Source organism: Neopelma chrysocephalum, unplaced genomic scaffold, assembly GCF_003984885.1.
Source record: "Neopelma chrysocephalum unplaced genomic scaffold, ASM398488v2 Primary Assembly neopelma1_119, whole genome shotgun sequence".
In the NCBI taxonomy this organism is placed as follows: domain Eukaryota; kingdom Metazoa; phylum Chordata; class Aves; order Passeriformes; family Pipridae; genus Neopelma; species Neopelma chrysocephalum.
The window spans coordinates 3,331,612-3,346,922 of NW_020897781.1; the positions used below are offsets into that span (position 1 = coordinate 3,331,612).

Here is a 15,311-nt window from a genome sequence, read left to right on the forward strand (position 1 = left end):
TATTTCCACTCTTAAAATATTTTTTAGAAATAGTAAATGGGGCTCTGGGTTTTGCAGTGCAATTAATTTTTTTCTTTATGCAAATCGAAATATCACTGGTTCATAAGTACCTCTAGTCCCAGAATTTTGCTGTTTATTCAACAAAAGCTCTTACGGTTGTTTTATCCTTTCACTTTTTTTTTTCCTTCAATACCAGAAAGGAGGAAGGGACAATCACATGTACTGATGCAGTAGTGTGGATCCTGCAGGAAAGCTAATTAAACCAGTGTGGAAAAAGAAAACGACACCAAAGTGGCATGACCTATACACTGGTAAGGAGAGATATGCAAACATACAGAATTTTAGTTATAATCATCGTGGTCATAAATCAAACTGCTTCTGGAAGATACTCTTATTGTAATGAATTTCCTCAATATCTTTTGTTTGACAACAGTCAGAGATAACAAGTGATCAGCAAGAAGAAATACGACACTTGACATTTTAAATGCCCTGTTAGTGTTATTTATTCTGCTAAAAAATGCAGTTCTTCATCCACTAAGTGTTGAAAGGAGGAAGGAAAGAGCATCTTTCACTGTGTAAATTCATGACAAGTGTGCAATCCTGGGCATCCTTCATATGAAGAGGGAATATTTGGTTTCATATGGAGAAGCTGACTGCAGTTCATCATGGCACTAGGAAGAAACCTGGTGGAGAGACTCCTCATGATCACAGCAGACACAGGATTCACAAAACAGCAATTTGGACTACAGGGAACTGTGGTCTTTGAAAACTAGAGGTAGGGTACAGTAAATGTAACCACATGGTTAATTCATTTACAGAAAAACCTGTGTTGCCAGAACTAAGGAGGCTCCCGTGGCAGCTGAAAGCAACTGTGGTGTTTTGGAGGGTCACCCACCCATGTATGTATATATCTAATGACATATCACAGCAGTTAAAAGAGAAACCTGCGACTTGCAGCACTGATGGAAATTTATGGGGTGCATGAGGGTGAGAGAGGAAATGTGGGGTGTCTGGTCGCTACATCCAAGGCAACGTGAGCTGAACTAACTCTGGCAGAGTTAATGACAGAAACCAGCTGTTGGCAGGACACCTCTAACAAGCCCCAACTGCTGGAAGAAGGGAGCCAGGCTGCTGAAGCATCACCTCTTTCACCAGGGGACAGTGAGATATGTTTGCACTCGGTGGCGAAGAAGAGGAGAGAAAAGAAACAAGCATGGAAAATGGAGGAACTAAAGTGGAACAGAGATTTGAGTTGGGGTACGGCAAACAAAACAAATGATACAAAGGAAGGGAGAAATGCATGAGCCCTAGAGGGAGAAAAAGTTAGAAACAGAGCAGCAGTTTCAAATAAAAATTGTGGTAGCTGCGGGAAGGAAGGAAAGGTCACCAAGTACAGAACACAGTTTCTGCAGTAGTGTGGGAAATGGGTAGTAGAAAAGAGCCCAGGAATGAAGGAGGGACTAGAACAAGGTGGAGAAACTGAAAAAATTCAGGGAAGATGAGAAGAAAAAAAAAATCCATCCTTGTAAGGGTTTTTATTCTAAATAAAGGAATGCAGAGGAACTAGAGTAAAGAAAAAGGCATGTAAAATCAACTGAAGGAAACTAAAATAAAGGGAAGAGAGAGGGAAGGTGAATGGAATAAGGGAAAGAAAACATGGAAATATGAATAAATAGAAAAAATGGAAAACTTGGTAATCTTTATTTAGACAATGTGGGGTTAATACAATTAGTTTCTATATTTCCCACAGTCTAAGAAAAAGTGATCCAATGATGTATGTAGGAAATAGTGTTTAATCATGTTAATTTGTCTTACATCTTGGCAAAAGGGGCCTCTCTTCTGAAAAAAAAATCCATCAAACAATAGGTGTTGGGGTTTCTTTATTTCATAAATATATACAGAGACTGTGATAGCTGTAATGCTGATCTGTCCTCTCTCCCCTTCTTCTCTTTCTCTTTTTCTCAGTTTTGAGTCTATGCCTCAAGCACTTCAATTTTGACATCTTTCATTCCACCCCCATGTATCAAATTTAAAGTCAGTTTAAATCCTGGTTTTAAATGAAATATTTTATAAAATGTCTTAGTTTTAGGCTTGTGTGGGTTTGGTTCTCTTAATTAGTACCTCGACTGTGTACTCAGTGGCACTGGCATAAATCTGCATTATTCCATTGCACTTCCCAGCAGTCCAAGGGACTGTAAAGCACAGTCAAGACAAAATATATGTTACCAGTAAGGAGGAGATGGCAGAGAGATTAAATGTCTTATCCAGACCCACAAAGTTTGTGAGTGTGAAAGCAAGACCACACTGTGGGCACTGCTGTTTATTTGAACACTCCAACTGCATGAAATACAAACATAAAAGGAGGAAATGTTTGCATGAGTTTGGCTGAAAACAAACACTGTTTTGTACAGATACACAGTGTTCATAAGGTACGGTGTCAGTATCTAAGTCTTTACCTATAGAGATTAGAAAAGTAGCATTTTATGTTATTACTAGAGTAAACAGGCTCTAAATCTACACTGTTTAACCAGCTTTATTATAAACTCACTCACATTAAAATGATACATTTTTATTTTCTTGTTCCACATATGCATTCAATCCCACTTTTCATACTGTAGTCAGTTACTCTTTTCTCTGATAAACCAACCATTTTCTAAAGATAAAGATAGTCCCTTGCTCTAATACAAAATAATAATTTCTTTTGTACTTGTGGAAATCCAATGGATCACAAATGGCAAGATGAAGTTATCCTCGCTGACCAGGAGGTGATTTATTCATGGATATGGAAGCTGGAGATAATTTTAAGAGACCCTTTTATTTCTTAAAGTAAATAGATAATGTTTATGATACATAAAAGGTTGACAAAGCTGAAATTTGCAGTTTGGTCACAAAAAGTTGAAAGATGAAGACTTATAAGCCAGACCTAGATTCCTAAACAGGTGTTTATGCACCTATCTCCCATTCAAAAGAGCAAGAGGATTCAGACTTAAGTTTAGAAATAATTAGGGCATAAAGAAAGATAATTGTCTGTCTAGGACAGGGGGGAGCACTGAATGTAGCCTGAGATACGAAGTTCCATTAGGAAAAATTCTGACTTTTTTTTTTTTTTCTGCATAGGCTGCTTTCCTTGGATAATTTGCACTGAAGTCAACTACACGTGTATCCTTCTCAGAGAGGCACTGATGTGAGGGCATGTGATGAGAGTAGGATTTCATAAAGTTCTTCAAGGCATGAAGTGAGCAAAAGGTGAAGAGCCCACTGAAAGAAAAATAGGAGATAATAAAAGGAGAAAGGAGGCAAAAAATTGTCTTTTAGGGATGAAATGCTGCAGGTAAAGATTTTGTAGAGGTTCACATTTATGCATTAACTGGGAGAATCAGAATCTGTACATGTAGTCTCGTGCCCAACTTTCCTAGAGGTTGAAGAGCTGCAGTGATAACCAATGATCTAAATCCACTTGTAGGCTGAAAAGAGCTCAAGGTACAGCTAGACTGTCACAACTGACCTACTTGGTAAACTTGACAATGTCTCAGTGGAGAGACCAAGGAGCAGATGGGAGTACAGCCTGATGCATCACTCTGTGACCAGTCTTTTCTGAACAAAATCAAATGGAGAGTACAAGTTATATTCACTGCAGTAATACAAGTTATGTTCACTTCACACCCCTGGATGTTGCAGACAAGCAAATGTCACCATTCCCTGTACAGAAATCTAGCTTCACTAGCTGGGTTTGGCTACAATTCTAGAAAGCTCGACAGCAGTGTTTCTTTAAGAGCTCCTCCTTCTCTCTCTGTACTTCTTTCTCTCCCTACAAATTATTGAACACATTCCAGCCATCAGTACTGAGCACTGTTTCTTTGGCACTGAGACCTGAGTGGGGTTGAACCAAGACTCTGCTGCACAGCTCTTGCTAGTGCAAATCAAATCACAGGACAACGTACATCATTGGGCTGAGAACATAGAGGAAAGAGCTGCTTTATTAGATGCTTTAGTTCAGAGACCTCATTTGCATTAATTCTTTACAGTGGACCCTGTTCTTCAGCCAAAGAAATGAGTCTCCCTCTCCTTACCTGTTTTACAAATGACTTGTAGATTCGGCTTCTTTCTGTTCAGTGAGGTGACGTATCATTTTACCCAGCCTTGGCAGTGAGCTGTTCTTTCCCTACATAACATCTGCTGCAGTTTTCATGGCTTGAACTGTTCCTGGACTTGTTTGAAAAGGCATGTTTCAGAAATGTCTTCGAGGACGTGAATTATTAGTCATTGTTTTATCTTCTAGGGTGTTCTTCATTTATCTTGGTTATTTTCCTTTTTAAAATAAGACTAAATAGGCTTTGGAATTTAAAGGTTACAGGTTTTAATTCAGGTTTAGGTTAAAGATACCAAGAATGGTAAAGTAATTCGTAGCAATAGGATTGTAGTGCTGTTTCAGAAAGTAATTTATTTTAGTATGACAATAAACTGGCATTTAATCTCCTTCACATTTTAGAAGCTAAACTGTAAATCAATCTTCACAGAAGACAGTAGGGTCTCTCTGGATGGTGAGTTCTAACTCACACTTCTCCTTACTGTTGCAGTATTTGTGTACACACTTTTCACATAGCCATGAAGATTCTGAAATTTACTGTTCCAAAGCCTTTACATTATTTGTACTTTATATCTCATTTCTCTATTACTTGATGTATGACAAGGGGTTTAATAGCGTACTTTTATAAGCCACCTTTTTGTTCTGTACAGTAACCAAAACATTTGAGATTTGACATTTCAATTTTCTCAGTTAATTCTTATTAATATGCTTATTTTTTTTCCAGAGAGTCCCACAGCTTCATCTTGGACTCTGTATTTTACTCAGCAGCATCCTCAACATTTACTCTGCCCATGACACCACTTGTGCCAACTTTCTAAAGGCTATCTGGGAGGACATTTTGAAGGCAAAAGGTTTGTGCAAGTTTAACTCAGAGCATGAACTGGTCTGAAGAATCTTAATTGCTGTTGATGAAGCAGAAAAAAACACAAGTAGAGTTGAGGGTGAGGTTGTGAGTTAGAAAAAAAAATAATTGTATTTATTCCAAACTGAAAGAAATTTGATATTTGCATCTGCAAGAGAATGAACCGGGAGCCCAAAGTGATGTAGCAGTGCACAACTTTTCAAGGATCTGAGCTGCAATAGGATAATAACTCATTCTGGCCTTTATGGGGCAGGAGTCAGTGATTCAGGCCCTGTGGGTTGCAGGTGCCTCACTGCTCCACCCAGTTATAAAAGAGGATGGTGTGATTCCTGAAGGGAGACAATCCTGCTGGATTTAAAAGGTTGAATTTCAGAACACTAAAAGTGGTCAAACTGTAAGAGAAGGTGTGAGGGTTCTGTTTTCCATGAATCTCTTACCATGACAGGAAAACTTTAAGAAGGGGACAACCTGGCACTGTACAGGCTTTCTGTTTTCTCTTTGAGTCAGTGGAAATGCTGGTAACAGTCCAGGGGTAAGAGCCAGCTTGTTGTATGATCACACCAACATATGTACCAGTCTCCAACTTCACATAACTTTGGAAGTCACGGGGATGTTACCTCTGATGGGTTCTTGCTGGGGATGAGCCTGAGCGGGGATGGCTTCAGCCTGCCAAGTCATACAATTCTGCTTGCACAGCTTCATGGCAAGGAATAGTAATGAATGAGTAAACTTACTGGCCCACTGAACTTCACAGAGCAGCAAAAATACCTCTCTCTTTTGCTCTGCTGAAAATAATTAAGACAAACAAGTTTTATAGTTTCATAGAAACAATTTGACTCCTTTACACAAGAACATACAAATTGTCTGTTTCTTCCCCAGCTAATCATCTTTCCTAATCAAGAAGTTACATTTGTTGCCTGCCATTTAGTCTGCTCATACATGGTTTTTGTACACAGACAGAGGGGGTTACTGTCCTAGCTAGCAACTTAAATAACAGTGACAGCAATTTTGTTATACTTCTGTGGTGATGGAAGAATATTGGAAGGTACCCCATACAGACAAAATTGACAGTAAGGAACAACTTAACATAAACCCCTTGGCCATATATCTGGATGTGTTATTTCCTTTGGGTTGGAAGTTTTGCCATTTGAGAGATAAAATCTTTTGTCTGACTTGCTTCAAAACATGTACTAGTTTCTTCAGGCAACTGTGGGAACACATCCCATATTTAACTGAGTTATTAGATTTGTTTGCAGTTTCCAAAATGGGCAAAAGCTTATTAAAGGAATAGGGGCAAGTCCTTGAACTCTGATAGTGAGAATATATTTTAGGTAATGTAAGAAAATAACCTATAGTCTGGAAACACATCCCTAACTAGACTGCTGGAGATTCCAGAAAAAAACCAAGCCTGTCTAATAGCCTTTCTAGCTGTGTTTTTATTAAATCTGAGGCAGCTCAATAAAGAAGCTACAGCATGATTTATTCTAATCAGTTATTACAGAGAAGTCATTTAAAAAAAAAAAAACAAAACAAACCCAAAACTCGGCAAAATCTTCCTTACATACTTTTTGCATTCCAAATCCACAAAACATTTAGATAAAATCTCATTTCATTACAACCAAAACAAACCTCCTTTACTAGATTGCTTTCATTTTTTTCTTTAAATTATGATGTTTCCATGCCTCTTCTGTCTACACTGGCTTTCCAGTTCAGTGTCTTTCGGGCCTGTTTTCTTTATAATGTCACAAAGATTAGCCAGGTTGCTCTGAGGAATCCTATCGTCTCATAAGGCTGGGTAAGAGCATTTGACAGACTATGAACTAGAAATGGAGTAGGGAAAATGATTTAGCCATTTTTGTCATCTGAAGATGACTTTCAGAACTGCTTGCACACGTGGTTACTCTTCCAGTGCAAATCTACAAGAATCTGGATTTTGTCCTACGTATTGAACATATGCTGAAAGTTTTACCAACTTTTTAGCCTGTAAGTCATTTGATACTATTAATGAGCTAAAAAATGTGTATTAAGGCACGCAGTCCCCTTTTTAAATAACTCCTTTATCTTAAAAAAGGGGTGCCATGGGGCCACTGAATGATTTAAATAGGGGCACAGGGACAAAGAATGTGTCCAGCTCTGCTCCTGTAACTTACAGTCTCCAGGCATTGTGATATCAAATTCCATAGGACAAATGTTTTCAACTACAGCAACTGCTGTTTCAGAACTGAGGAACTGCCTGTACCTGTTATTGGCACTGACCAAGAGCAAACAAGATGAAAATTCATCTTAAGTTCTTTCATTTATCTTTATTTATGTATTTTTGAAGGTAAGTGAGTGGAGGGAAGCATATAAAGAAGGAGGGATGATAACACTGATTGCCATAACTGGTCAATTATTAAATGTGTCCAGTAAAAACTCTTTTTGATGGGGCAAAAAGGCAATGATCTAAGAAAGCTGTATCATGGTATTGACTGGAATAAATCCATCTGTCTTCAGTTCTTTAAGCAAACAGGAGAACTGGTGGAGTAAATGTTCAATGTTGGGTGATGCTGGAAAGCTCAGAGAATAATTAGAACAGTTCTGAACTCAGAGAGCACAAGAGTCCAGAACTGGAATATCCATGGTATCACATACCATTTAGGTTGTCTGAGGGTGTATTGTTGATAAAACATCCCTCACAGGGTCATGCTTCGCCCACAAAGGATCCCGGAACAATAGAAGCAAAACCTGCCAAAGTTAGCACTCATTAAAAAGAAATATTTCAAACATATTCTAACAAATCCTGACTGTAAAATGTGCAAATTGGATTTCCAGTAATGAGACCCATCAGTAGGCACATTTTCTTGACATATTCTGTCTTGGAAATAGTGATTCAATTTTCCAAAAGTTCTTTAATTTGCTTGGAGAGGAAAGCACTTTCATTTTGCCTGGTCAGTTCTAATAATTTGCTAAATTCAAAATATGTGAAATTACTGAAGCTGGTTGTAGTTACCAGGAGGACCTCTAATCTTCTAATAATATTTTTTCCCCATGAATCCTGTAGACTTGCACAAGAAATTTTTCAGAACAGATAAAAAACAAATCTTTGTTGACATGCCCGCTGCTTCCCCCCTCTGTGGATAAAATTCTGGACATTTGCTTGTAATCTCCATTCAGAGGATTTGCTTAAAAAATCTCTGCCAGCTGCTGGAGTGTGTGGTTAGAAACTCCCATCTTCTTACACAAGTGCTCCTTTTTCTTAGTAAAGTTCCCCAGGAATTCCCGTACAGATGAGTCTGGATATTGATACTTCCTATCTTGGCAGGCAGTAACAAGCGTGACGAGTGAGATGAAGAGCAGTTGGGAAGGAAAAGTAGTACTCCACAGCTCTTTTATACTGTAAAGCCTTGAAGGGTTTTAAACAATAATCATTTATTTTACAGTATATTCTCTGGGCATCTTCTTTTGGGCACAGGATGTTGAGTTGCACAGACTTTGGAATGCCTCGGGACAGCCCTACTTAAATAACTCCTGTGTGGGTTGCATGTAGCATGTAACAGTGACACAATCTTCTGTCCCATAAACACTAGAGGACATTGCCAAGGCAGTTGTGTGCTCAGCTAACTTTTCATTTTGAAAATCAAGCTCACAACTAATTTCTCTGTAACAGGTATTTTCTATGTATTTCCCACTTAATAACTAGGTATTCTTAAATACCTCGTGTTTAAAAACAGGACAACCCCTCATGCTGTCACACAAATATATTTTATGAAAAGAAGAGCTGTTTTTTTTTCTGCTCTACTTCTGGAGTTCCAGTAACTGTTATGTAGATATAAACGTTTAAAAAAGTGGATGCTTTTGCCATTCCTCTTCCCTAGAGAGGTGTTCAGTCCAGAACACTGATTTGCTGTCAAAAGTGGTGCTTCTGTAGCTGGTAGAAACAGTTCAGTGCTTGTGAGGGCAGACACTGTCCTTAAGTGGAAATAGGAGTGTAGAGAAGTATGATTATCACAAAATAAAAGGGGACTTCACACTTCCTTTCCAAATCTACTGTTCATCTCTTGTTATTTTACTCTGCAAGGGTTAAGACTTTTTCCTGGAGCATAGCATACTTAATTTTGAATATTAATCCCTATTAGGAGTATTAGACTTCTTCAGGGATTCACTTAAGGACAACTGAAGTACATGGGATGATTTGAAGACCAAGACTTTAACAGTGTTTTGAGATTCCAGGATGAGGACAGTCAAGTGCATGAACTGCAAAGAGGTATTTAAGTTGTTTTATTTATTTCCAGGTATATGTATATAGTAAGGCTGCATTTGCCCCTAAATTCAAAGTAAAAAAACAGGAAATTCTTCCTATAGATTGTCAAATGTTGATATTCCACATGCATATGAAGTCTTGGTGGTTTTGCTGAACACTTGTTAGAGGAGACTGGCACTGGCTACAAGAACAGTGATGTTTTCTAATAAACCCAAAATTTGTGTTAATTTCATCATCCTGTTTGACTGAACTTGTGGAATCGAGGTTCTACTGGTTAAATTCCACCTTTCAGCATTTTAAATGATCGGTGGCTGGGTGAGGAGCAGAGAAAAGGGCAGGAAACGTGAGCAAAAAAATCACCAGTCACAACCATCACTATCAGTTTTTCATCTATTTATTGATGGGCCCTTAGTCTTCCGAAGGTCAGTTAAGACTAAAACCGTCTGCAGGCTTCTCTGCTCTGTCCCTTATCACCCCAATCCATACCTCTGTCAGATACTCCTGTAATGAGTTCTAGGCTAACTACATTTTAGAAAACAAAAAGAAAAAGAATGGCATTACCATAACCTGAGACACAGTCTCTGGGCCATGATCTACATAGGCTAGTTCTAGGGGGAAAAATAAGGCTTTAAATAAGAACATCCTAAAGGGAGCAGTTAGAAAGAACTGACAGCTCTCTGGTTTTCCTGTATAGCTCCTGCTAAGTTCTGCTCTTTGACACATGGAGAATCCATATGTGCTTGTGATATTCAAGATCTTTTGATGTAATTGCTGATGGGTGAAGTCCACAGCATTCATTGTATATTGAGTCTGATTATTTGTACATCAACATTGATAATTACCTGTAACCCATTACTAGAATTCTTATGCAAGTTGCTCTTTTATATAATTGAAAACATGAGCAGTACAGCACAGAGGAGCTGGAACCCCTGTCCTGAAGAATTCAGTGCAGAAACTTACTTCGAGTGTCAAACAAGAGACAGAGAGTATGAGAAGATAAATTATTCGATAATGAATCCTACACACTTATAATGCACAAGTTGTAATGAATCTCAGTTGCTCTTGTAATTTTGTGAAGTTGTTTACCTAATATGGTAGATGTGCCATATGGTACACTAAAGAGAGTGTTAGAATGAGGACGTGAAGATTTCGAGGTTTTTATTTCTAGTTTTGTAGGCATCTGTAAACTACATTCAAGCTGTCCTAGAATGCGAGCAGAGGAAGAATATAGACTGCTCTGCCCCTTGATGCTGGCTGCTGCTGCTGCCACTTGATAACATCCTCCATCTCTTCCTGTCCCTCTCTCTTCCCTCAGGCACTGTGGCCCAGCACGGGGCTGTACCCTGGTTAGATGCCACCAAAGACTTTCAGCCACTCTGCACCTTTGGGCTGGTTTAGCTTAAGTCAAGCTTTTTCACCCTTAATAAATCATTTGAGCAGCTGATGTAGATTAACTCTTCTGCTGGTTAGGGAATGTGACAAGGCTTCTATTCCAGAGAGTTCTTTGGTATGTTGCTTATAGAATTTCACCATTGCTAAAACTAGCAACGTGCTCGACTGTGGCAGCAGCAGAGGTTGGGACTGTCCTGCTCGAAGCAGCATTCCTGTCTTGTAAGAAACGGGTAACGTGACCTACAGCAATGTCTGTAAAATCACAGCTACTTTGCAGCACTGTAATTTGTCAAAAATCGATAAAATGGAAGTTAAAAATCATAGTGATGGGAAGGGCAGTTTCTCTCCTTGAGTTTCAAATGATGACTGAGAAAAGTATTTGAGTACAAGAATAAAAGATTAATATATAACTTCTCAGAGGACTTAGGCAGTCCCTCCTAGTCATGCCACCTGGTGAAGTGAGTGGAGCCTTGGGAAAGGCTCTGTGTTGTAATTTTTAGTCACCAGCCAAAGTTTACTGCAGGTTAGAGGAGGACATAGAAACTAAAAGAGCAATATCCCTTACTATGAACTGAATTTCTAAGATTTTTGATTTAAAGATACTTATACTATTATTTGGGGCTTATGTGTTAAAACCAAATACCCATCAGTTTTTATGGTTTTTCGTGTGAGCTTTTTAAGGTACATTTGCATATTTGGGGGCAGGGTAAGACATGGACAGTACTTCAGCACTGTTCCCATTGCTCACAGGGTCAACTATCAAGCAGATCAATTTATTTAATGTTACAGGATTACAAGTAAAGTGATCATCACAAATATGCAATGGGGAAAGCGTTGACACCCACATTTGGGCAATCCTAAGCAGACAATACTCTGACCTATTTAAAGCAACCCCCTTCTCACAGATAACTCATAGCTCTTGTTCTTCCAGGTCTCCATCAGCCTTCAGGCAGCAGCTTTCAGGCCAGTCAGTTCTGGACATCACCAACCAGCAGGTGCTGAGCCCATCCCACTAACAGCAGAGTTCCAGCCTCTAATGCCACCCATTCCCAAAACATAAGAGCAAAGCTTATTTTAAAATACTGATATAAGAGGTGCTATTTTAAGCTTGTTGCCCCTTAAAACTTAATTGAAAGTTAAGTTAAATCAGGCATTGGAATAGGTTGCCAGGGAGGTGGCGGAGGTGTTTAAGGGGCATCTGGACCTGGCGCTGGATGATGTGGTTTAGTAGCTCAGGGGTTACAATGGTAGTGCTGGGTTTATGCTTGGACTTTATCTTAAAGGTCTCTCCCAACCTTGACGATTCTATGATTTTATTCCCCGAAAGATAAATCGTAGCATCTGGCAATATTGTTCCAGCAATCCAGCTTTTCCGGGGAAACAGCGCTCGGCAAGAAGAGCGCGCTTATTGAAAGGCGGGTTGTGCCTTTTTTTTTTTTTTACGTTATTTACTTCCTTTATGATGGTTGCACAACAAGGTCAAAGTGCAGCCGCCTCCCGCATACACGATCGTGTCCCACCTGCCGGCAGCGCCCGGCCCGATGCCCGCGGGCCGACCCTCGGGGGGCTGCGCTCCCCGCCGGGCGCTGCGCGGAGCGCGGCTCCCCCACAAGGGTTAAGCGGCGCCGGGGGTGTAACGCGGGCTGACACACGGGCGGGGATCGCCCTGCCGTGCCGGCTCGCAGCTGCGACTGGACCGTTCAAAATCGCCGTCTCCCTCCTTCTCTTTTCCCCCCCGCCTCCCCTCTCTCCTCTCCCTTTTCCCTCCGCGGCGCCCGGGCTCGCAGCGCTTTCCCCGGCCGTGCTGAGTCAGACCGCGCCCGGTGCCCGCCCCCGCGGCCCGGCCGCGCCGAGGGGCTGCGGCCCCCGAGTCGCCCCGCCAGCGGCGGAGGGAGGGAGGCAGGCAGGCAGGCAGGCAGGCACAGGGGCTCCTCCTCGCCCGCTGCCCCCGCCCGGGGCTGGGCGTGCACCCCGCCCGCCCCGCCGGTGGATCAGTTACACGCAGCTGGCACAGGTGCGGGGCGCCCTTCAGACTCGCGCCGGCGGGGGAGACCCGGACGCAGGGAGCAGCAGGGAAAAACATGCAGCCATTTTGGGCCGAGGCAGACAAAGAGCCGCCGGCGGCCGCGGCCGCCCCCCCGCCCTGCCCCGCACGGGCCCCCCGCATCAACCCGCGCCCGCGGTGCGGCCGCACCGAGGGGGCCGCAGCCCCCGCCCGCCCCGCGGCCCGCGCGGAGCCGCCGCCGCCGCCCGACTCCCAACTAAGCGTTCGCAGCCATTTGCACGGCCTTTTATAGCGCGGGCGCCGGCCAATCAGCGGCGGGCGGAATCCCTGCCCGGCCCGGTGATGTGAGGGCCGGGCGCGCGCGCGTGCGCTGTCGGCGCGGGGGGAGCGGGTGCGAGCGGGGCGGGGGGAGGAGGGAGGAGTGAGAGGGGAGGGGGGGGGAGGAGGGAGCGCTCACAGGAACCCTCCGAAAAAAAGATGGCGGCGGGCTCGGATCTGCTGGATGAGGTTTTCCTGAACACGGAGGTGGATGAGAAGGTGGTGAGCGACCTGGTGGGCTCCCTGGAGTCCCAGCTGGCGGCCTCCGGCCACCACCACCAGCACCACAAGGCGCAGGAGCCCCTGAGGGCCGCTGGGGGGCTGCTGGGGAACCATGTTGTGAGCGGCAGCAGTAGCAGCAGCAGCCCAAGCCCCAGCCCTGGAGGAGTAGTAGTAGGAGGCAATGCTAATGCCCAAACAGAGAGCGGCAGCGGCAGCAAGATGGGACTGAGTGCCCCAGAGATCACAAAAGCAGGTAACGTGGGCAGGGGTGGGGGGCTCTGAGGGAGAGGGGCCCTCCCCTCCCCCCACTCCCCAGCTCCCGCTGCCTCCTTCCCTCTCTGCTTTCCCCCCTTTTCCCTCTCTCCTCCTTCTCGTTGTGGCAGGAGCGGGAGTGCAAAGGGTGGTATCGATCATACGGGGGAGAGCCTCCCCTCATCATGCCCCCTCGGTGTGTATCCGCGCCTCTGCTCCCTCCCCTTTATTTTCCCTCCTCGCCCGTGCTTACTCGAGGGTGTTGGATCATGTGTGGGGGCAGCCGCCCCGCAGAAGGAGCCGGCAGTGCCCGTCCGTGACTCCGCCGGTCCCCTCTGCTTTTCCTGTCCTTGTTGCTGGAGTGTAAAAGGGCTCTGTTAATCCCGGGGGCTGAGGGGAGGCAGAGCCCACCCCCTCGGTCATGGCTGTGCCTCCCGTGCCGCCTGTGACTGCTCCCCTTCCCTCTCCAGGGGTGGAGGTTATGGGGGGGATTCCCTCTCGATAATGCCGCCTTAGCTGTCTGTGTAAATGCTCCTTCCCCTCCCCCTTCGCTGTTGCTGAAGTGGAAGGGGGTGTTATTAATCATGACACCTATTTCCTGTAGAGGAGGAAGCGAGGGGGGATTTCAAGGGGAGGAAGTCCCTCAAAATGCTTCCCCCCCCAATATCTGCCTGACTTGATATTCCCCCCCGCACCCCTTCTCTTGTTCCAGGGGCTTGGAGGGGGCATCCAACACTCCCGTTCCTCCTCTGCCCTCAAGGGGGGGTTGTCACAACGCCGGGTCCCAGCAAGGGGGGGAATTCAGGCCACAACACCCCACCTTGCACAGCGCCTTCTCCCAGCCGCCCACCCCCGGAGCTGCCTGGGAATATTCCCCCCTTCGTGCTGAGAGGGTTGTAGGGGGGCAGTGTGAAGGCTGGGACCGAGGGCTCACTACGTGGGAATGGAGGGAAGCTGTTTTTTCAGGGGGATTGGGAGAAATGTCTCCCCAGAATCTCTCTGCAGTTCCTCCCCTCCCCCCCTTTTTTTTTTTGCTTTCTACTTGCTGAAGTGTAAGAAGATACTACAGACCCTGTGTTATGATTGATGAAGCTCTTCTAGGAGGATCTCCTTGACCCTTATAACGTGCATCTCAGTGTCTCTCTGTCACTATTCTTTTCCCATTTCTATGTCCTTAGGGCCAGGACCTGGGCTGTATGTGATTGTACTTGTGATAACACCAGGCCTCATCAAGGGGCATGAGGATTATTCAGGACAAGAAGCTACATCATCTTGTCCTTTCTGAAACCCAGCTTTGCTTTTTATTTATTTATTTTTAATTGTCTCTGGCTGTGGGAACTTCAGGTCCATAAGAACAAATTCTATAATAAAGAGAAGGGGTCTTCTAGCAACCTACTCAAGGTCCTGCAATACGTCTTATCTTGCCAGGCCAATGTTTTGCTTTCCTTTCACTTTTCATGTTTTGCTGTTGTTGAACCTCCTGATCTGACTTACTTACTCTGTAGGTGATGACAGGATTAGAGGGTAATATGTGCTGGATGCAGGGAATATGTCTTAATAATGTGTCTTCCATGGCCATTTTCCCCTCCTTGCAGTTGCAGTCCTTTTGCTGAATGTGATATCAGGCTCTAGAATGGGGAAGAGGTCTAAGATGATCTTCCTCCCTTCCCTTGGTTCATATTAAATGTTTTCCCTGTTTTGTCTTACTGTAGTGTCAAAAGCAGGAGCATTACAATTAATTTTGAATCTGCCAGAGTTTGGTGGGAAGTTGGAGGGTTCAAGATAATGTCTTCAAAGCCATATTCAGTTTGTACTCCGTCCTGTTTTCCTGGCTCCAGGCAGGCAGCTTGGAAGATGGAGAAGACCTGGTGATGAGGGAGAACATTCTGTCTTCTCTTCATGCTCATTCTCTCTGTTTACCCTTGTTGTTTTG

At 43.6% G+C, this 15,311-nt stretch overlaps 1 protein-coding gene across 2 annotated transcripts in view; it reads left to right on the plus strand.

Annotated features, from left to right (window-relative positions):
- The first annotated feature begins 13,010 nt into the window (after positions 1-13,010).
- Positions 13,011-15,311, plus strand: part of TAF4 (TATA-box binding protein associated factor 4) — a 36,334-nt gene continuing 34,033 nt past the window's right edge. For both annotated transcript variants that reach the window (XR_003536537.1, XM_027697461.1), the window contains exon 1: positions 13,011-13,379. Coding sequence is in view for 1 of the 2 variants with exons in the window: in XM_027697461.1 (XP_027553262.1) it covers positions 13,064-13,379 (316 nt within the window). In the remaining variant the exon portion in view is untranslated. The remainder of the gene's footprint in view (positions 13,380-15,311) is intronic.